Consider the following 22,534-nt stretch of genomic DNA (forward strand, 5'->3'; position numbering starts at 1 on the left):
CCAAAGATGTGCAGGAAAGGTGGATTGGCCACGCTAAATTGCCCCTTATTGGAAAAAAATGAATTGGGTGCTCTTTATAAACAAAAGAAAAAAAGTTAGTGATCAAATTAAGGACAGGCCCAGATACACCATTTTACATGGTTGACAAAGAGAAGAATAGTTGAAGAACAATTAAACTGTTTTTCTTGGATTCTGAAATATCGCATGGAAAATTCCATACAAGGGACAGTTCCTATCTGCACAGAGCTCCAATACTCCTGAGCTCGACTTAATAGAGTTGTGTCGCCAACTCAAAAAAATGCCCCTAAAACTGATCTTTGTCTGTGAAATCAGTGCCAATGCAACCATCAAAAAAAAAAAGCACCCCTTTCAAAATCATGCCTGTTCCAAATACCTAAAAAAATCCAATCTCACTTTGTCACCTTAATACAATCGGCCACTTCGCAGCCTCAAACCACCATGACACTCGGTTCGGCCTTCTGCTGCCCACTCGCTAATTCAGTCACTGCAACAGAGGATTGAATTCTCTGGGTCTGCCTGTAGAAAGCAAGATTCCTGATCAGCCGGAGAATCCTGCATAGAGGGAAAAATTTGGGATTCACGTTGGACGGCAAACTGGTCACAATGCTCTGTGCCCACCCTGCCATAGAAGGTTTCCCGACATCCCTGCCGGGCTTCCCACCCCAACACGGCGGGACCATTCAAATAGCTCATGAGAGCTTTTATGCATGTCATCGGTGAGCAGGACGCACCAGTCACAAGCCAGGTGGGTGGATCCTTATCGCAGAACAGGAGAAATTATAATGGCGAATAAGGAAATGGCAGACACAGTAACTGAATACTTCATAGCTGTCGTCACGGTTGAAGGCACAAAAATCCTTCCAGAGATTGTGAGGAACCAAGGGTGCCGGGAAAATGTAGCAATTAATGGGACTAAAGTCCAACAAATCCCTGGATCGAATGGATGACACCATAAGGTTTTAAAAGTGGCGGCAACAGATCGTGGACGCATTGGTTTTGATCGTTCAGAATCACCTAGAATGGTCCCCATGGTTTGGAAGGAAACAATGCAAGCAAGGAAGGAGACAAATCTGGGAACTATAAACCAATCAACCATTGGTAAAATGATATGATCTATTCTTAAGACACAACAGGTATTTGAAAACTCAAATTATTAGGCAGGGTCAACATAGAATCATAGAATTTATAATGCAGAAGGAGGCCATTCGGCCCATCGGGTCTGCACCGGCCCTTGGTAAGAGCACCCTACTTAAGCTCACACTTCCACCCTATCCCCGTAATCCAGTAACCGCACTTAACCTTTTTGGACACTAAGGGCAATTTATCATAGCCAATCCACCTAACCTGCACATCTTTGGACTGTGGGAGGAAACCGGGGCACCCGGAGGAAACCCACACAGACACAGGGAGAACGTGCAGACTCCACACAGACAGTGACCCAAGCCGGGAATCAAACCTGGGACCCTGGAGCTGTGAAGCAACTGTGCTATTGTGTGCCTATTGGAACATGGAAAAGAAAATTGTGTTTGACAAATCTATTAAAATTTTAGAGGTTGTAATGATGGTAGCAGGGTAGAGGAGGAGAACAAGTGAGTGATTTTCAATAGTCAGTCCATAAGATCCAACACAAGAGGTTAGGGACACAATTAAAGTTCATGGGATTTGGGTAATATACAAGCACAGATTGAGACTTGGGTAACAGTCAGAAAAATCAGTTATTTTCCGATTGGCAGGCTTTAACTAATGGGATGCTTCAAGGATCAGGTTTTGGACTTCAGCTATTTACAATATATTGCGTGACTTGCCTGAGTATAATGCATCCAGGTTTTTTGATGATACAAAGTTAGTGGGAAAGTACGCTCTGAGGAGGATGAAAATAAACTGGCGACAGATTTAGACAGGTTAAATGAGTGGGAGGGAATGTGACGGATGAAATATGTGGGGAAATGTAAATTTACCAATCCACCTAACCGGCACATCTTTGGACTGGGGGAGGAAACTGGAGCACCCGGAGGAAACCCACGCAGACACGGGGAAAAAGTGCAAATTCCACACAGACAGTCACCGGAAGCTGGAACTGAACCCGGACGCTGTGAGGCAGCAGTGCTAACCACTGCCCTTTGACAGGCAAAACAGAAATGCAGATTATTCTTAAATGATGAGACACTTAATATTCAGAGGGCTGTCTTTGTATGCAAATCACAGTAAAATAACAAACAGGTTATGGCAAGCAAATAAGGCAGCAAATGGAATGGGAGCCTTTATTAGAATAGAATTGGAGGATAAAAGTGAAGTTTATTGCAATTGTACGAGGCTTTGGTGAGACCACAACTGGAGTACTGTGTTCGGTTTTGGTCTCCTTACTTAAGGAAGGACATACTTGCCTTCGAGCAAATGCATCAAAAAGCTTGTTAGACTGATTCCTGGGGTAAGGGGATTGTCCGATGAGAAGAAATTGAGTAGAACAGGCTGATGTTCTCTAGAATATGGAAAAATGGGAAGTAATCTCTTTGAAACATGGACCTCTAAAGGGGCTTGGCAGAGTAGATGCTGGATATTTCTCCTGGTTGCAAAGTCTAAACTAGGGATCATAGTCTCTGAAAGGGATCGACCATTTAGGATTGAGGTGAGGAGCGATTAATTCACTCAAATTGTGAACTTTTGGAATTTTCTACCCGAGAGGGCTGTGAATGTTCAGCCGTTCAGTATATCCCCGGCAAAGACTGACAAATTTTGTTTACGAAGCGAACCGAGAGATTTGATACTGCAAGGTGAGATATGATTTTATTGAATGGTGCAGCAGGTGTGCAACAGCTACTCTTGCACCTACTTCCTTATATGCTATACAAAAGACAGACCTCTGACCACGAACAGACAGGAAAGCTTGGTATACCAACATTAACAATATCTCTACTGCGTAACAGAAGTTAATTTAAGCTGTATAACTACAGGAGAGAAAGGAATAAAGATATGCTTAGATGAAGAGGGTTTGAGGCAACCTGTGTGGAGCATAAATACCGGGATGGACCAGTTGACTAACCGTTCATGTTTTTCTACAGATACGACAAGACTCAGTTAAGTGTGGATCCAGTTTGCAGCCACAATTTGTCCCAAATGAAAACAGGTGCTAAATGATTTGGCAACCTGACACCCATTTTAGAATTTCTCAAATAGGCTGGCATTTCTACATGCGGTCATGCACTGCAGAAAGAGGATCACTTTTTCAAAGCGAACTTCAGCAGCAGAAACTATTTTAGAAGATAAACTTCGACAAAACAAACTTAGCAAAAACTCAATGTGAGGATTGCAAATTAGTACCAATAATGCCTTGCAAAAGGAGCTTAAAGAGCTCCTGACATGGCAATGTGCAATAAGAAAGGCAAGTTAAAGGCCAGAGAATCACCTTATTCATTGAAGGAACATAGGACTTGAGAGCAAGGGAAGGCCACCTGGCCTTTAAGCTTGCACTGCTATTTGATAGGATCATGACAGATCTGGTTGCGGCCTCAACTCCACTTTGCTGCCTGTCCCCCATAACGCGAGTCTCCCATGTAACTAAAATCTATCTAACTCGGCCTTGAATAAATTAAATGACCCAACACTCATAATTTTCAGAAAAGAATGCCACTAGGCTAACTAACTAACTAATGACGCAATTAAGCTCCCTCATCGCGCACACCAGAATTCCTACCAACAGCCATAGGAACAAATGCCTGTACAAGAACACCAATCAGGCAAATGTTCCAAATGTCAACACACTTCATACAGAATCATAAGAGTGTTTTTTATCACAGAAGGATGACATTTGGCCTATTGTGTTGGTGCCTGTTGTCTGCAAGAGCAATTTAGCTAGTCACACCCCACTCCACTGTCTCTTCCCCGCTTCCCCACAAATGTTTTCCCTTCATGTATCTATTCAAATCCCTTTCAATGGGCATTATTGAACCTGCCTCTACAATATCATTCGCTGGCAGTACGTTCCAGATTATAACCACTTGCTGCATAAAATATTCTTCCTCTTCCTGCCTTCGATTCTTTTGCCAACTACCTTAAATCTGTGTTAATTAGTTCTTGATCCTCCTGCCAGTGAGAACAGTTTTGCTCTATCTATTGTGTCCTGACCCTTCAAGGTTTTGAACACTTTTATCAAATATCCTCACAACCTTCTTTCTCTTGGAACTTATAAGTAGGAGCAAGATTAGGCCATTCAGCCCCTCAAGTCTGCTCCACTATTCAAATAGATCAGTGTTTTTCATACCTTTTTGCCCGGGACCCAATTTTACCAACCAGCCATCCTTTGCGGCCCACACCGACCGACCTTCGCAACCCACCATTTTAGTTTACTTTTAATGCGACAGCGGAGCCTGCTTGGTCCTCACGATCTTACTTGCTTTGTCATTTGATGTTATATTTCTGCTAAGGACTTCAGCAGATGATATAAGTTCTCACTGCAACCGTTGAAAAATATCAAGAGTTTTGTCCTCAAACTCGCCATTCTTGGTCTTCAAATGCCTTTGAAGTTTTGAGGGTTTTAATCTTTAATTTGCCAATACTTCCCTGCATATAACACACATTGGCTTTGCAACCTGACTTGCATTGACACAATTAATAAACCCATACCTTAAGAAAACTTCCTTATATTGCTTTGCTCCTGATTTCAGCTTCTTCTTAATGAGTTGTTCACCAGAGGCCCTGGAGCTCACGCCAGCATTGGTGGCATCTACAAAATGGAGGAATCTATCTCATGCCCAGTGCATGTGACTTCAGTGTACTGCCCCCTACCACCACTTCTGGTGAGAAGACTCAATAGATTTTCAAAAAGAATCTGCTCCTGGGTCAGCGCGCTGACATCAGGAGCCAGCGGTCTGCTTCGCTGGGCTCCGGGCCATTGCACTGCTGAGGGGGCACGGCATTTTTAAAAGCTAGTCGAGGTTCTTGAGGACTTCTTCCTGCGACCAGGAACACTGCGGCCGATGGCCCCACGACCCACCTGACACCCGCGGGTCATGACCAGGAGTTCGAAAATGACAGAAATAGATCACAGCGTATTTTCTAACTCAATGTTCTTCCACTGTCCCTGCATGATTCACCACAGGAACAAGGAGAACCAGTCTCCCAAATCACCCATCCAAATTGCCACCCAGCAGCCTGCTGGTTTCAGGAAAGCCCAAGCTTCTCTAATCTATTCACATTACTTAAGTCCCTCATCCCTGGAATCATTTGTTTAAATCTTTTCTGCACCCTTTCCAATGCCTACAAATACTTCTCAAAGAGCGGTACTCAGAATTGAACATGATATTCCAGTTGAGGCAAAACCAGTGTTTTGCAAAAGTTCAAAGACCAAAACAGCACAGGAACAGGCCCTTCTGCCCTCAAAGCTACTACCGGTCAAACCCCCCTTGTCCAAAACCCTCAGCACTTCCTAGTGCCGTATCCCTCTATACCCAGCCTATCCATGTATTTGTCGAGATGCCTTTTGAACGCCGTTAATGTATCTGCTTCCACAACCTCTCCTGGCAGCGCGTTCCAGGCATTCATCATCCTCTGTGTACAAACCTGCCTCACACATCTCCTCTAAACTTTGCCTCACGGACCATAAACCTATGCCCCCTCGTGGCTGACCCCTCCACCTTGAGAAAGAGTGCCTGCCCATCCACCCTACCCATGCCCCTCATAATCTTGTAGATCTCTATCAGGTCGCCCCTCAACCTCCATTTCTCTAATGAAAACAGTCCAAGTATATTCAGCATCTCCGCACAACACCCTCCAGACCAGGCAACATCCTGATAAACTTCTTCTGCACCCTCTCCAAAGCCTCCACATCCTTCTGGTAGTGTGGCGACCAAAATTGCGCATAATATTCCAAGTGCGGCCTTACCAAAGTTCTATACACATGCAGCATGACCTGCCAGCTTTTATTTATTATAGATTTCGAGTACCCAATTTATTTTTTCCAATTAAGGGACAATTTAGTGAGGCCAATCCACCTAGCCTGCACATCTTTGGGTTGTGGGGACGAAACCCATGCAAAACTGGGAGAATGTGCAAACTCCACACGGACAGTGACCCAGAGCCAGGATCGAACCTGGAACCTCGGCGCCGTGAGGCAGCAGGGCTAACCCACTGCGCCACCGTGCTGCCCAGTGCCAGCTTTTATACTCGATGCCCCATCCAATGAAGTGAAGCATTCCATATGCTTTCTTGACTAACTTGTCCACTTGTGTTGCCACTATCAAAGATCTGTGGACCTGTAAGCCCAGATCTCTCTGATTTTCCATATTCCTAAGAGTTTTGCCATTTACTGAATATTTCCCTCTATGTTCGACCTACTTCCTTGATTTCCTTCTCTGTACCTCTATTAAGCCCAGGTTCCTGTATGCCTTCTTAACCAATCTCTCAACCTATCCCGCCACAATTTGTAACTTGTGCACAAATACCCACATGTCTCTCTGTTCATGTACTTCCTCCCTTTGGTCTTCCTTCCAAAACGTATCACATCATAGGATCATAGAATTTACATTGCAGGAGGAGGCCATTCGGCCCATCGAGTCTACACCGGCTCTTGGAAAGAGCACCCTACCCAAGGTCAACACCTCCACCCTATCCCCATAACCCAGTAACCCCACCCAACACTAAGGGCAATTTTGGGCACTAAGAGCAATTTATCATGGCCAATCCACCTAACCTGCACATCTTTGGACTGTGGGAGGAAACCGGAGCACCCGGAGGAAACCCACGCACACACGGGGAGGATGTGCAGACTCCGCACAGACAGTGACCCAAGCCAGAATCAAATCTGGGACCCTGGAGCTGTGAAGCAATTGTGCTATCCACAATGCTACCGTGTGCTGCCCTTCATACATCTTCACATTAAATTGTATCTGCCCATTTCACCAGCCTGTGCTGCCCTCTTGAAATCAATCACCGTCCTCACCACAGTACACTATATTTCCAAGATTTGTGTAATCTTCAAATTTCAAAATTGTACCCCATTAACCCAAGTTTAAATTGTTAATATACATCAAGAAAAGTTGTGGTCAGAGTGCCGAACACTTTCCTTAAGTCCGAAAACAATTCATTCACCACAGTTCTCTGGCTGCATGTCAACAACTTCATATCCATGCTGCCACTGTCCCTTCACCTTTGCCAGCATGCCTATTATGTGGCATTTTATCAGACCCCACTTAATCCCACTCTCCAAAAAGCACCTTCTGCTGAGAGTGAACCCATCAACTTTTCAAAATTTACGGCACCCTCTAATTACAGGGTAATGTTCTAAGCCAAACCATCTTCAAGTACACTATCAAAGATCTTCCTTCCAGCATAAGGTCAGAAGTGGGGATATTCACAGATGGTTGCACAATGGTCAACATCATTCGCTACTCTACAGATACTGAAGCAATCCCTGTCCAAATGGGGCAAGGCCTGGGCAATATCCAGGCTTGGGCTGACAAGAGGAAGTGAACATTCACGCCACACAAGTGCCAGGCAATGAACGTCTCCAACAAGAGAGAATCTAACCAGGGCAGCATGGTGGCACAGTGGTTAGCACTGCTGCCTCACGGCGCCGAGGTCCCAGGTTCGATCCCGGCTCTAGGTCACTGTCCGTGTGGAGTCTGCACATTCTCCCAGTGTTTGCGTGGGTTTCACCCCCACAACCCAATGATGTGCAAGGTAGGTGGATTGGCCACACTAAATTGCCCCTTAATTGGAAAAAATGAATTGGGTACTGTAAATTTATTTTGAAAAATAGAGAATCTAACCATCGCCCCTTGACATTCATCGCTGAATACCCCACTGTTAACATCCAGGGGGTAACCGTTGACCAGAAACTGAACCAGACTAACCATATAAACACTAATGCTGCAAAAGCAGTTCAGAGGCTAGGAATCCTCTTGGCAAATAACTCACTTCCTGACTCCCCAAAGTCTGTCCACAATCGACAAGACACAAGTCAGGCATGTTACAGAATACTCTCCCTTGCCTGGATGAGTGCAGCTCCAAAAACACTCAAGAAGCTGGACACCACCCAGGGCAAAGCAGCCTGCTTGATTGGCATCCCTTCCGCAAGCATTCGCTCACTCCACCACCAATACACACTAAGTGCAGTGTGTACCACCGACAAGATACACGGCAGGAATGCACCAAGTATCATTAGACATCAGCCACAAAACACACAAGCACCACCATCTAGAAGGACAAGGGCAGCACATACATGGGAACACCTCTACCAGGACGTTCCCCTCCAAACCACACACCATCCTGACTGTGCCTTTCCTTCACTGTTGCTGGGTCAAAATCCTGCAACTCACTCCCTAGCAGCACTGTACCAGCACCTTCTCAAGGGCAATTAGGGAGGGCAATAAATGCTGGCCGAGCCAGAGAATCCTTTGAATTAATTTTTTAAAACATAAATTTAATGGCAAAGATGGCAATTAAAGACTAATCGAAAAGAAAAATGGTGTCAGCACCTATGAAGGGAAAAGATAGGTTAACATTTCAAACAGATAGACGTAAATGTAAAGTCCACAACCAAAATGTTAATCTGACTTTCCTCTTTTTACGGGCCTGTTGTGTATTTCCAGCAATGTCTGTTTCTATCACAAATAGGCAGCACGTGGCTTCTAGCCGTGGCAATGATTCCTTGTACAGATCAAACCCACCATTCCAAATTAACTGTGATTGAAGGAAGTTCAGATATTGATTTGTGAATAAATTCACTCAAAGCTACAAACCATATCAGCTTTATACTCAGTTTGTTTTTCAGAAACAATGCAATTTTCTTGTATGATTCTACACAGCTCAATGATTTTTTTCAACTGTTCACTGAGTAAGAACCTTTTAAGTGCTTGCTTCCACATACCACCCCGTCACATCGCTCATGAGAATCACAAATCACTTCACTTACAAGTTACTCTGAAGGCAACGATCGCTGTTAAGTTGGAAAATGCGGCAGCCATTTGCACGCATGACAATTATGTGCAAACAGCAACAGGCCGAAATCCAGATAATTTGTTTTTAGCGGGATTGGTTGAGGGAGGGATGTTGAATTTATGCATTATGAGCATGTTATGTCTTTCAGTAACAATCCTGTTCAGCGGAACTCCCAAGAGAAGCACGCTGGCCTAGTAGCATAATCTGGTTGATACCCTATACCCATCGCAAAACTGGACAGCAAATGTTTATGACAACAAACAGAAATCTGGTGATTTCAGCAAGGAAAAGACTGAAGACCAGCGAAGGACAAATAGCAGGGAGCTGTTCTGAGCAGCAACTATATTCTTGGCTTTTCAAAGTCATTAATAAACTGCTCTGATGTTGCTTGTGTAGCTCTTTGCCTTTCAACCCTGTGACACACTGCAAACAGCCCATCATTCTGCATATAACAGGAGACAAGCAGAGGCATAGCCTGAAGTGAGAGGAGTTCCTTGGACAGCGCATCACAAAACTCTACTTCACCCACAGGATTTACACACCACAAAACAGTGCAAGAAGAAAATAGTCAGAAAAAGATGGAATAGCATAGCTATATGCATCTCAGCAGTGGACAAAACATGCCACACATGACAGACGTGAAAACAAAGGCTTTCATGCTCAGAACACAATCACTTTCACTCTTGACACTCAACGATGCTCATTCACAATTTGCAGTGTTCCCTACCAAAGTGGTCCATTCGGATAAACATGGTTTATCTAGCGCTCCCAGTGTCTCACTAGAAGTCTTTTGGCTACGATTAACAAGTGGTTCCTCAGAGCTCTGAAGAGAAAAAACATATTGAAAAGATTATCTAAAATGACTTGCAAATGATCTGGAATTATCTGTCATGCATTGCTGGATTGGAACAGCAAGTGTCCATGCTCTTATTACAGCTTCAAAGTGCAACACAGTGTTCACTTGTGCCAAATGCTTATATTGGTAATCAAATACAGCATTATCCACACTCTGAAATGACAGGGTAGCAGTGGAGATTTTCTAAACTCGCATTAGTCCGTTCGCTGAATTGAAAAGCGATCTTTTTGACAATACTCTTTTTTTAAGCCTAATTTTGGCAGTTTAGATGCAATTTGAATCAATTGCATTGCTAAATAAGCTTTCTAGAGCACACTGTGAATCTATCAGCTGGCTTTACAGCACAAAAACAGCAAGCAATGCATAAACAGAAGCAGCTCTTAAAGGGTGGCAGCATTTAGCCAAAACATGAGTCCCAACAGGTTACAGAAAACAAGGGAATGTTTTTAATTTGTTAAGCGGAAGGGGTCAATGTTTCATAAATTTTCAGCCACAAAATAATAAAGGGCGAGACAGATTTCTGTCCACCTTTACCTATGCTTTACTGTATTTGACTTATAACCGCACTATTTTTGCCATTAACTATACGAATAAAGATGTTTCATGCAATAATAGCACTCTTTCAGTTTTGTTGCTTTGCAACGCCTTGCAAATTACATGAGTGTTTGCGAGAGATCTCAGTCAGAAAATTGAAAGCAATTGCAGTACTTTGATCAATTAACCAATTGGTAAGGTCAGAGCTTCGCAGCTTTACTGATCCACCACTGGCAATGCCTTCAACTATCAGATCCTAAATTCTGGAATTTTATGCCTAAATCTCCACCTCATTTCTACTTCTTTCCCCTCCTTCAAGATACTTTTCAAAATCTATAGCTTTGACCAAACTTTTGTTCACCTATCCTAATATTGTCTTTTGTGGCTCAGCATCAAATCTGGCTTGGGAATCGTACCTGTGAAGTGCCCTTGGATGTTTTACTGTGTCAAAGGTGCTATATAAAATAAATTTGTTGTTCTTGATCAAAAACTAGCATGGAAACTCAACAGAGAGCACATGACCTCCAGATCCCATTGATTCTAACAGTAAAGGCACTTGCTCAAGTATTCCAAATCTCAGTTGAGTCATGGTGGAGCGGAGGAAAAGAGCCCTCTTCCCACACAAATTAAAGGAGTTATTGCCAGAAAAGGGGTTCAGACGCCTCCACTCGTAATACTTAAGCAAGTTTCCTGGATTCAGGATCTGCAAGATCAGAGCTGAAAAGAAAACACAAAACCAAAATCCATTTCAGCATTTCATTCATGTGTTTCTCAATATATCCAGCTACACTGGGTCACACTCATGCAAATTTACATATCCAACATGGAAAGATCGCCACTCTGGCAGTAATTATCATTTACAGTTTTAGTTGCTTAATGAGCACAGCTCATCAATGAGCACAGCGATTAGTGAACAATATATGCTTTTTTTAAATAAAAAACAAAAACTTTACAGCATCAATCTTGCAGGTCTTTTGTTGAAGTCGAAGGGGATTCCAGAATTTATCACACTATGATTCTATTTACATCTGCAAGGTAGTTATTACATGCGTGTTTTGATACCAATATAATGTTGTAGTATGCCTATCTATAGGCAGGTTTACCAGAAAGGAACTTGAAACTTAAAATACATCAAAATCATGAAATACCACCCCACCCCCCCCCTCCCCCAACTCAACCTACAGATTATGCTACCACTACCACTACATCGCAAAGCACATCTGTTCTCATTTTGCCACTACCACACCATTCAGGGACCACTTTTCCCTGTTAACACACCATCCAAGGACAATCCTTTCTCCCTCTCACCAAATACAACCACTGAAAGTTGTCCCAGCCTTGGCTCAATGGTAGCATCCTGGTCTCTGAATCAGACATTCTTGACTTTGAACCCCACTTGAGAAACCTGCAGATGTAATCAACACTGTTGGAGGTGCCATCTTTCAAAAGAGATGTTAGAAATAGCCCCCAGCGCCAGGCTAAGCCTGATTCAGTTTAAGGTATTACACAGGGCGCATATGACTGGAGCACAGCTCAGTAAATTTTTTGGGGTGGAGGATAGGTGTGCGAGGTGCTCAAGAAGCCCAGTGAATCATACCCATATGTTTTGGTCATGCCCGGCACTACAGGGGTTTTGGATGGGGGTGACAAAGGTGCTTTCAAAAGTAGTGGGGGTCCGGGTCAAACCAAGCTGGGGGTTGGCTATATTTGGGGTTGCACAAGAGCCGGGAGTGCAGGAGGCGAGAGAGGCCGATGTTTTGGCCTTTGCGTCCCTAGTAGCCCGGCGCAGGATATTGTTAATGTGGAAAGAAGCCAAGCCCCCGGGGGTGGAGACCTGGATAAATGACATGGCAGGGTTTATAAAGCTAGAGCGGATTAAGTTCGTTCTAAGGGGGTTGGCTCAAGGGTTCACCAGGCGGTGGCAACCGTTCGTCGAATACCTCGCAGAAAGATAGATGGAAATAGCCCCCAGCTACTCTCTGGGGTGAAGTAAAAACTCCCACAGCAGTATAAAAGAAGAACAGGCGAGTTCTCTGGGTGTCCTCATCAACGCTTGCTCGCTGTCCAGCATCAGCAAAACACATGAATTGGTCAACACCTGTGCTGTTTGTGGGAGCTTGCTCTGCACAACTCAGCGGTTGTCAGTGACGACTTCAAGAATTTTCACTAACTGTAAAGCAATTGAGGATGTTCAGAGGTTGGGATAGGTGCTACATAAATCCATGCCTTGTTTAACATTTTCTCTCCATCTTCTCTTGACTCACCTTGATACAGGTCTCCACAAATCACTGTTCCACCTTGCTGCCAATTATATCACATGAAGTTTCATAGCATCGTCTCACAGCATAGGGATTCAGGAATAGGAGTAGGCCATTTGGCCCCTCGAGCCTGTTCTGCCACCTTATCATAGAACTTAAAGTGCAGAAGGAGGCCATTTGGCCCATTGAGTCTGCACCGGCTCTTGGAAAGAGCACCCTACCCAAGGTCAACACCCCCACCCTATCCCCATAACCCAGTAACCCCACCCAACACTAAGGGCAATTTTTGGACACTAAGGGCAATTTATCATGGCCAATCCACCTAACCGGCACATCTTTGGACTGTGGGAGGAAACCGGAGCACCCGGAGGAAACCCACGCACACACGGGGAGGATGTGCAGACTCCGCACAGACAGTGACCCAAGCCGGAATCGAACCTGGGGCCCTGGAGCTGTGAAGCAATTGTGCTATCCACAATGCTACCGTGCTGCCCCAATCTAATACAATCATGGGTGCGCTTCTACCTAATTGCTATTTTCCCCACACTAACCTCACATCACTTGATGTCTTTAATACCGAGGTATCTAAAACATTGATCGTAGTTGACCAGTCAATTTGGAACTCGTTTCCAGTCGACTGCACACATTCTGCACATTGTGTCGAGACAATGCATGTACTGTGTGCACTCTCTTGGTTTAAAAAGAGTAAACTTTATCTGATGATACAATAGAAACTAAATTAGACATTGTTTTTCCCAGGCTGATGAAATGTAACTCCATCCTACCCCGGTTGATGGCAAAAGTCTTGCGTAATACAAGTAGCCTTCAATTCATTATTGTAAGATTTATCCATAGGTCTCAACCCAATTTCGAGTGGGTAAAGATCACGGCACAAAACTGTCCCCAGCTATTTTGCATTCATGTTAAAAATAAAAGACATCCTTGACCCAGAGAATATGAGGCAACTGAATACGACACAACATTAAACATTTGCTACTTAGGGTACAGAAGCATATGTTGTCACAGGATTTGTAATCAAGAAGCCTGGATTAATGATCTGGAGGACAAGAGTTTAAATCCTACTTTGCAGAAAGAGATTTTAAATTGGGGAGAGACTGGCGTGGGGAGAGCGGGAAGGGGGGGCAGGAACAAAGAACAAAGAACAAAGAAATGTACAGCACAGGAACAGGCCCTTCGGCCCTCCAAGCCCGTGCCGACCATACTGCCCGACTAAACTACAATCTCCTACACTTCCTGGGTCCGTATCCTTCTATTCCCATCCTATTCATATATTTGTCAAGATGCCCCTTAAATGTCCCTATCGTCCCTGCCTCCACTACCTCCTCCGGTAGTGAGTTCCAGGCACCCACTACCCTCTGCGTAAAAAACTTGCCTCGTACATCTACTCTAAACTTTGCCCCTCTCACCTTAAACCTATGCCCCCTAGTAATTGACCCCTCTACCCTGGGGAAAAGCCTCTGACTATCCACTCTGTCTATGCCCCTCATAATTTTGTATACCTCTATCAGGTCGCCCCTCAACCTCCTTCGTTCCAGTGAGAACAAACCGAGTTTATTCAATCGCTCCTCATAGCTTATGCCCTCCATACCAGGCAACATTCTGGTAAATCTCTTCTGCACCCTCTCTAAAGCCTCCACATCCTTCTGGTAGTGTGGCGACCAGAATTGAACACTATACTCCAAGTGTGGCCTAACTAAGGTTCTATACAGTTCTAGACAGGAAGGGAGGACAGGTGCAGGGGGAGCAGGAAGGGAAGGGGGCCGGGGGGGGGCGACAGGCGCGGGGGGGGGGCGACAGGCGCGGGGGGGGCGACAGGCGCGGGGGGGGGCGACAGGCGCGGGGGGGGCGACAGGCGCGGGGGGGGGGCGACAGGCGCGGGGGGGGCGACAGGCGCGGGGGGGGCGACAGGCGCGGGGGGGGCGACAGGCGCGGGGGGGGCGACAGGCGCGGGGGGGGCGACAGGCGCGGGGGGGGCGACAGGCGCGGGGGGGCGACAGGCGCGGGGGGGGGCGACAGGCGCGGGGGGGGGCGACAGGCGCGGGGGGGGCGACAGGCGCGGGGGGGGCGACAGGCGCGGGGGGGGCGACAGGCGCGGGGGGGGCGACAGGCGCGGGGGGGGCGACAGGCGCGGGGGGGGCGACAGGCGCGGGGGGGGCGACAGGCGCGGGGGGGGCGACAGGCGCGGGGGGGGCGACAGGCGCGGGGGGGGCGACAGGCGCGGGGGGGGCGACAGGCGCGGGGGGGGCGACAGGCGCGGGGGGGCGACAGGCGCGGGGGGGGCGACAGGCGCGGGGGGGGCGACAGGCGCGGGGGGGGCGACAGGCGCGGGGGGGGCGACAGGCGCGGGGGGGGCGACAGGCGCGGGGGGGGCGACAGGCGCGGGGGGGGGCGACAGGCGCGGGGGGGCGACAGGCGCGGGGGGGGCGACAGGCGCGGGGGGGGGCGACAGGCGCGGGGGGGGGCGACAGGCGCGGGGGGGGCGACAGGCGCGGGGGGGGCGACAGGCGCGGGGGGGGCGACAGGCGCGGGGGGGGCGACAGGCGCGGGGGGGGCGACAGGCGCGGGGGGGGGCGACAGGCGCGGGGGGGGCGACAGGCGCGGGGGGGGCGACAGGCGCGGGGGGGGCGACAGGCGCGGGGGGGGCGACAGGCGCGGGGGGGGGCGACAGGCGCGGGGGGGGGCGACAGGCGCGGGGGGGGGCGACAGGCGCGGGGGGGGCGACAGGCGCGGGGGGGGCGACAGGCGCGGGGGGGGCGACAGGCGCGGGGGGGGCGACAGGCGCGGGGGGGGCGACAGGCGCGGGGGGGGCGACAGGCGCGGGGGGGGCGACAGGCGCGGGGGGGGCGACAGGCGCGGGGGGGGCGACAGGCGCGGGGGGGGCGACAGGCGCGGGGGGGGCGACAGGCGCGGGGGGGGCGACAGGCGCGGGGGGGGCGACAGGCGCGGGGGGGGCGACAGGCGCGGGGGGGGCGACAGGCGCGGGGGGGGCGACAGGCGCGGGGGGGGCGACAGGCGCGGGGGGGGCGACAGGCGCGGGGGGGCGACAGGCGCGGGGGGGGGCGACAGGCGCGGGGGGGGCGACAGGCGCGACAGGCGCGGGGGGGGCGACAGGCGCGGGGGGGGCGACAGGCGCGGGGGGGGCGACAGGCGCGGGGGGGGCGACAGGCGCGGGGGGGCGACAGGCGCGGGGGGGGCGACAGGCGCAGGGGGGGCGACAGGCGCGGGGGGGGCGACAGGCGCGGGGGGGGCGACAGGCGCGGGGGGGGCGACAGGCGCGGGGGGGGCGACAGGCGCGGGGGGGGCGACAGGCGCGGGGGGGGCGACAGGCGCGGGGGGGGCGACAGGCGCGGGGGGGGCGACAGGCGCGGGGGGGGCGACAGGCGCGGGGGGGGCGACAGGCGCGGGGGGGGCGACAGGCGCGGGGGGGGCGACAGGCGCGGGGGGGGCGACAGGCGCGGGGGGGGCGACAGGCGCGGGGGGGGCGACAGGCGCGGGGGGGGCGACAGGCGCGGGGGGGAGGAGAGAGGGAAGGAGAGAAGGAGGAAGAGAAAAGGAGAGTGAAGAGGGGAGAATAGAGAAGGAGAGAGAGATTGAAGGGGAGAGGGAGACCGCATTGGTAGATGGTTACTAATAATTGGACACCCCTGTTTTATTAATAATACTCAGAAACTATATTATTCACTACAGGAACACGGGAAAATACTGTCCCAAACCTAGCCACCCTGATTCCAGAAACCAGCAGACTGCTAGATGGTAAATGCTGCCCCACCAGGCACATCAGCAAAGAGAAATGGCAAAATCAGCACTGTGTGGACCAGGAAAAGTAGGATGACACCCCTGCTCCGCCGGAGGTCCTCATGAGAAACAGCATCCACAAACCTGAAATCCTGCTGATTAATCACACATTCGCACGCCATCCCCACAGTTCACAAGCAGGATTTCTTTAAACGTCCTGTACCTTTGCGTCTCTTCGCACTGCACATGAAGGCCTGGCTTAGCTGCAGCAATGGAATAATCAATAGACTACTACAGCATGCCACACACATCCTTATTTATGCAACATAAACATAAATCAAGCCTCCCGCTCACCCAAAGCCTGACTCACTCACAAATCTCTGCCACACAACTGTGTCTCTTCACCCAATTCATCTTCACCAACACAATCAGAACCTTCAAAACTATGCAGGAGGTGCTGTCCATCCAATCTTATCATTAATTTGTTTCAGAGGAGGTTGCTGCTCCTCAGACAGGAGTGGTGCATGCCTGAATCAGCACGTAACTAAAAGTAAAAATCCAAACTGTGATAATCTTAATTCAAACTGGATCAAATTGCATATGTTATCTGTTCTAGTTTCTGGCAGCATACATGAACCAAAACAATAATGAAACACTCATGAACAAGAAGATCCTCAGTATAAGCAAGGAGTTGCTCACTCCCCAATGAAATTGGGCATTACTCAAATGTGCAAAGTCCAATTAGACAACAAGCAATGGGATTATTGAAGGTAGAAAAGTACGTGCGGTGCTACACATCACTCCGAGTGCACCAACTGTCATATATCACACGTACACACAGGTCCAGGTTACATGACACTCTCCCATTAATCAGGTTCAGCAGTACAGCTAATCGTTCACTGACTACGGCCAGCAAAATGGAATACTGAGGATCTAACGTCAAGACAGAAAATGTCAGCAAGTGGGCTCAGAGGACCCTATCGAAGGGGCCCATCTCAAACATGAATCTGTCTAACTCCTGGCATTGAACCATGCACAAAATAAAATCTTTCCCCATTTCTGTTATGTATCCAAGCAATCTAAACATAAACTCTTGTTTTGTTGGTGACCGGATGTGATTTAATAACTTGCAGATTCTTCCTTCTTTAAAAGTATCTTAAACCCCCTCCACCTTGGTGACTGAACAAACCGCCCTCTGTCATCATATCGCAGAGTTCAGCACAAACTGGCCAACAAACCAATCAACAGCAAAACTGTTGCCGTGCAACTACATTGGGTAAACAAGGTCATTGATCACAACTACTGTGCTTAGAGCTGATAACAAAAGCAAGCAAGCAATCGGATTATCTTTGTACCAGCACACAATGTGCAACACTATATGTTAGTCAATTACAGAGCGCATAGGAACACTGGCAGCTTGTGGAAAAACAGCCCAACAAACACACACATACACTGACACAGACACACGCACAGCCATACTCACATGCACGCACACATTCTCTTTCAATCCAGACCTGCTGAGAACCAATGACACAAATTAATCAGTCAGATCATTTTGCCCAAAGTAAAAATGATCCATAAATAAAAAGACTCAGAAGTCACAAGGCTTTTCAGCCCAACCATTCCAAGTCAACATTCACTCTCCATCACAGAACAACATTCACCTGCCCTCCCTAAATATCCTTTCCTTTATCCACTACTCCAGTCTAATCTTGAATGTTGTCATTGTTCCTGCCTGAACAACTAACACAGCCTCCAAACTCGATGAAGGAGTTTACAATTCCTTGTATTTAATCTTGCATCTGTGCTCCCCTCATTATAATGGCAAAAGACAATATTCGGCATAGCTCATTAGAAAATCATAACCTCCCCAACCTGAAGTACATGCTGGCAAAAGGATGACATGTTTGCCTCTCCTCTCACCATTAGGTATTCCTTGGTCAAAGGCACTTCAGCCCACTCAAGGGCATCGTGTATACATGCACAAGCTCCAATTATCTCGCCGTTACACATTGTGAAATCCATTCATCTGTACCAGAGGAGACCAAGGATACTAGTTTTGCTGCTGTTTCCAGACATAGATGGATAGAACCTGCTAACATCCAGTCAATTCCAGCATTAGGACAGAAGAGTAGGATCGGAGACAACTGAGCTTTTAAAAACAAACATTCTTCCCACCATTCGTCATGTTATTAAAGCTTTTGGACACAAGTTTGAATACTAGCTCCAAGGTCCCTCAGCACCCTTCCATTGCATAGCGGCAGATCAATGAGTGGTGGGGGCGGGGCAGGGAGACAACATCTCCCTTTAACTGGATGACCCGCAAAAACATCAGCGTCTTCATAACAAACAGAATTACAGGTTGGCCTCATACGAAAACATAAGGAACAGCTTCAGGCTGCTCTGACATAACCAGGACTGGGATAGAGAGAGACAAAATGGCACAACTGACTGTCGCTTCTGATTCAACACTGTACGGAATGAGTTTGACCAGCTCCCTGTCTCAGCACTGGAGGAATGGAATAATAAAAACTTGCCGCATTTAACACAAAAAATAACATTAAAAGTGCAACTGCTGATGTAGCTAAATTGTTAGTTCAAAACGAGAGCAGCCTCTGAGTGGTGTCATGATTATGTTCCTGATCTCAAGGCTTGAAATAGTTAGCCAAAGAATCAGAGTTCAAATCACACCATGGCAGTTTAACAATGTGAATTTAGCTCCAAAAACATGGAAATAAAAAGCTGGTGACAGGAAAGTGACCATGAAATTGTCAGACTGTCGTAAAAACCCAACTCATTTACTAATGTGCTTTAGGGAAAGAATTCGATCTTGACCTTGTCTGAGACTATGTCCCACACCAATGTGGTTGGTACTTCGTTGCCTTCTGAAGTGGCCCATTGAGCCACTCAGCTGCCGAACAACTAGAGACAGACAATGCAAGCTGGCATTTTCAGTGATTCCCACATCCTACAAATAATGGTATTAGGCATGGTTATTTTACTCCTTCCACAGGAAGGAGAGGCTCATTCTTTCATCTTCAACTGCTGCCGCACATTAATTTCCTTTGCCATGTGTGCATGAAGATAATGTGATGTAAAACTAATCATTTTGAATAGAACACAGTATTTTCGGTCTCTCAAGAAATGAATGGGTATGGGGAGCTGACAGGAAAGTGGGGTTAAACCCAAATATAAGCCACAATCGTAATGGATGACAGGGCATGCTCAACGGGCCTTATAGTGCAGAAGGAGGCCTTCCGGCCCATCAAATCTGCACCGCTCCATGTTCCATCGTATCACTACAACTCCATAACGCAACCTTCACATCCCTGGACACTAAGGGACAATTTAGCATGGCCAATCCATCTACCCCGTACATCTTTGGATTGTGGGAGGAAACCGGAGCACCCAGAGGAAACCCACGCAGTCACGGAGAAAACGTACAAACTCCACACACAGTGACCCAAGGCCGGAATTGAAACCCAGTCCCTGGCGCTGTGCTAACCACTGTGCTATCGTTATGGTCTCCTCCTGCTCCTATTTCTTACGTTATGTTAGAAGCTAATCAGCTGCAGAATTCAGACCTGCCATTCATCTCCACTTGAACAATTCCTATTGTTTAGCCAGACACTTCCTTGTTCTGAACCTCAGTTGAACCATTTGAACAGATGCAGAAACCAATTGCTGTTTAACACTCTGAGTCCACAAGGGGTCTGGCATCAAAACAAAACGGATACGGATCAAGGACAGTGACTGTTTCTGTTCCTTCCAGAAGTGTTCAGTTTGTGCATGCAGCATTCTGACTTCCCAAGAATTTACAGCTCATCTCTTCTACGCAGGTTACATGGCAGACAATCAGCTGTGTAAGACATGCACCCAAGAGATTATCTTCCCCAGAATGAAAAGCACCAATTGTTTTACACCTACTTATATAAACACCAATCATGCAATTTTTCTTTAAACTTATCAGTTCCCTTAAGTGGTAAAAATGCAGATATTATCTCCCCACTCCTTAACCTTCCTCCCCAAGAAATTGCAATATTACAATTAACCCCAACAATCAGAGTATTTTACAGCTACAGCAGGTCTATCTGCTGATTATGCTCATGAACCTCCCTAGAATCTTATTTCATCTCACATTCTCGGAGTAGCCTTTTGGTGTGTTCTCCCTCATGTCCTTATCCAGCTTCCCCGTTAATGCAGCAGACCAGAATATGATCACATTCCAACATAGGCCCTGAAGAGTTAAGATTTCCGATTGCCATTCTGTATTCCAGTGAAATGTGTAAAATGATTTACAGCTTCAATGCTGCACAGCCAGTAAACTGAAACATTGGGATACTGTAATAGGATAGGTGTTCTGACTGAGGTTTGTTTCTAGCTTGCTGTCCTAGAGCTAAAACATCAACCCCAATAACTGGAAATTGCTCTTCTGTGCTCACATTTTCAGTTGGTTACAGTTTATTGAGCAGTGACCATGACACAGCAACGTTCATCTCTGTTCAAGTGAATCAACCCCCACCATGACCCAAACTGCACTCATTTCCTCCTCCTGTTTAGGTCCTGTGTTGACACGTCCCTCCGTGACTAAGAGAGGAACTCTTGATGGAGCTGCCTTGGGGTAAATCAACTTTCAATTTTCCCACAAAAGCACATCACCTCCTTTTTCCTGATGATACAGGTGGCATATGCAATATGTCATGTGGAGACATTACAGACAACTGGTCATGTAATGCTATCAGACAGCACTGTTCTACAAACCCCAGAATAACAACGCTATCTATATATGAGTGAGGCACGGCATACAAAACAGACTGCCATTTCCTGCCATTACTGCTTAGTCTTTTGGTCACACGAAGGCCTCCCAACATAAAACACTGCTTACAAGTCACCATCAAAAGTTCTTATAACATTCACAACATAAGAGTTTTTTTCAAACACAGCAATGAACAAGTTTCATTAACTTACAATTTAATATTCTGTTCCCATCACAGCTGCAGACGAGGGAGAAGGGACGGTTGTGTCCTCTAATATCCCCGTCAGTCACACACCAACAATTCAGAGACTGCTTCAACCCACAGGAGGCTCGCTGGAAGCTAATCTCAGTATACGCTTGTGAGGCCAACCCTCAACTAGCATAGTTGGCAGATCAACACCAGCGGGGGCTACCAACTTCCCTCCCAACAACACCCCCCACCCCACCCATCCGAGGCTCAGAATTAGAACTCACAGAAAAAATACATAGACTTCCTTCTTCCTGAGATCTATCAGTAACTGGCATATCACCGGTTTGTAAACCTGCCTACTGGCTGATCTAACTTTAGACTTTGTGTTTCATTCTGGAATGTTCCTACGTGGGTAAAAATGAGAAACGCGTTTACACTCACAAAGTTGATAACCCCTCCATTTTCTGGAATATGCAACACAAACAAATAAAACAAAATAAGTATCACTGTCCCCACAAACACACCCACCCTGTTCCCGGCCACTCTGAAGTTTTTCCAACCAGCTTTGCAACTCAGCTGGAAACCTCACCCATCAGACTGGAGTTAGCAGAAACCACAGGGTGTTGTGGGCTAACAGTTTTAAAGCCAGCCGGCGTCAAATTCGACATTCATCGGGTTCAGACTCTGATCCCAAGCTCTTTTGGGAATTACAAGCTTCCAGTAAAGAGAGCAGGAGGAATCACATTGACCAGATAAAGAGCATGCTTATGGTTTGGCACAGGGACACTCAACTATTTAAAACTAAGATATTTTTAGATCTTTAAAACTTTGTATATTGAATATGTTTAAAACTATGTTTCAAAGTCCAGACAGAATGCTTAGCAGCAATGTAATTAGCATGGGTTAACAAACAGGGACTCCGCGACACGAGATGTTCAGAGAGGTCATGGCATTTCTTTGTATCTATCTGCCATTAGTTGTTTCACTAGCAAAGGTCATTTCTGTTGTTGCATTCTAACTAACATTTTCTGCAATGACAGCGCCAACTCTCATTCGGAAGTTAGCCTTATTAGGGCAGGCATTTGGGCAGGGAGGAGGGGTCCCTAGGAGGGCATTAAGATTTAAACAGGGTCCTGCAGAGGGTTGTACTAGAGGATAAATTTGAATGTTTACAGAGCGCCTTCAGAACACAACATTTACAGTTACTCTTGCAGAGAACATTAACTGGG

At 47.5% G+C, this 22,534-nt stretch overlaps 1 protein-coding gene across 4 annotated transcripts in view; it reads right to left on the bottom strand.

Annotated features, from left to right (window-relative positions):
* The window catches only part of hipk3a (homeodomain interacting protein kinase 3a), a 334,036-nt gene that overhangs the window by 309,305 nt on the left and 2,197 nt on the right, over positions 1-22,534 (bottom strand). For 2 of the 4 annotated variants that reach the window (XM_072466226.1, XM_072466228.1), the window contains exon 2: positions 9,683-9,778. The exons of the other annotated variants lie outside the window; for them this stretch is intronic. In XM_072466226.1, coding sequence (XP_072322327.1) covers positions 9,683-9,707 — 25 coding nt within the window. In that variant the 5' untranslated portion in view covers positions 9,708-9,778. The remainder of the gene's footprint in view (positions 1-9,682; positions 9,779-22,534) is intronic. 4 annotated transcript variants of the gene reach the window in all.

This window comes from Scyliorhinus torazame, chromosome 10, assembly GCF_047496885.1.
Source record: "Scyliorhinus torazame isolate Kashiwa2021f chromosome 10, sScyTor2.1, whole genome shotgun sequence".
Classification (NCBI taxonomy): Eukaryota; Metazoa; Chordata; class Chondrichthyes; order Carcharhiniformes; family Scyliorhinidae; genus Scyliorhinus; species Scyliorhinus torazame.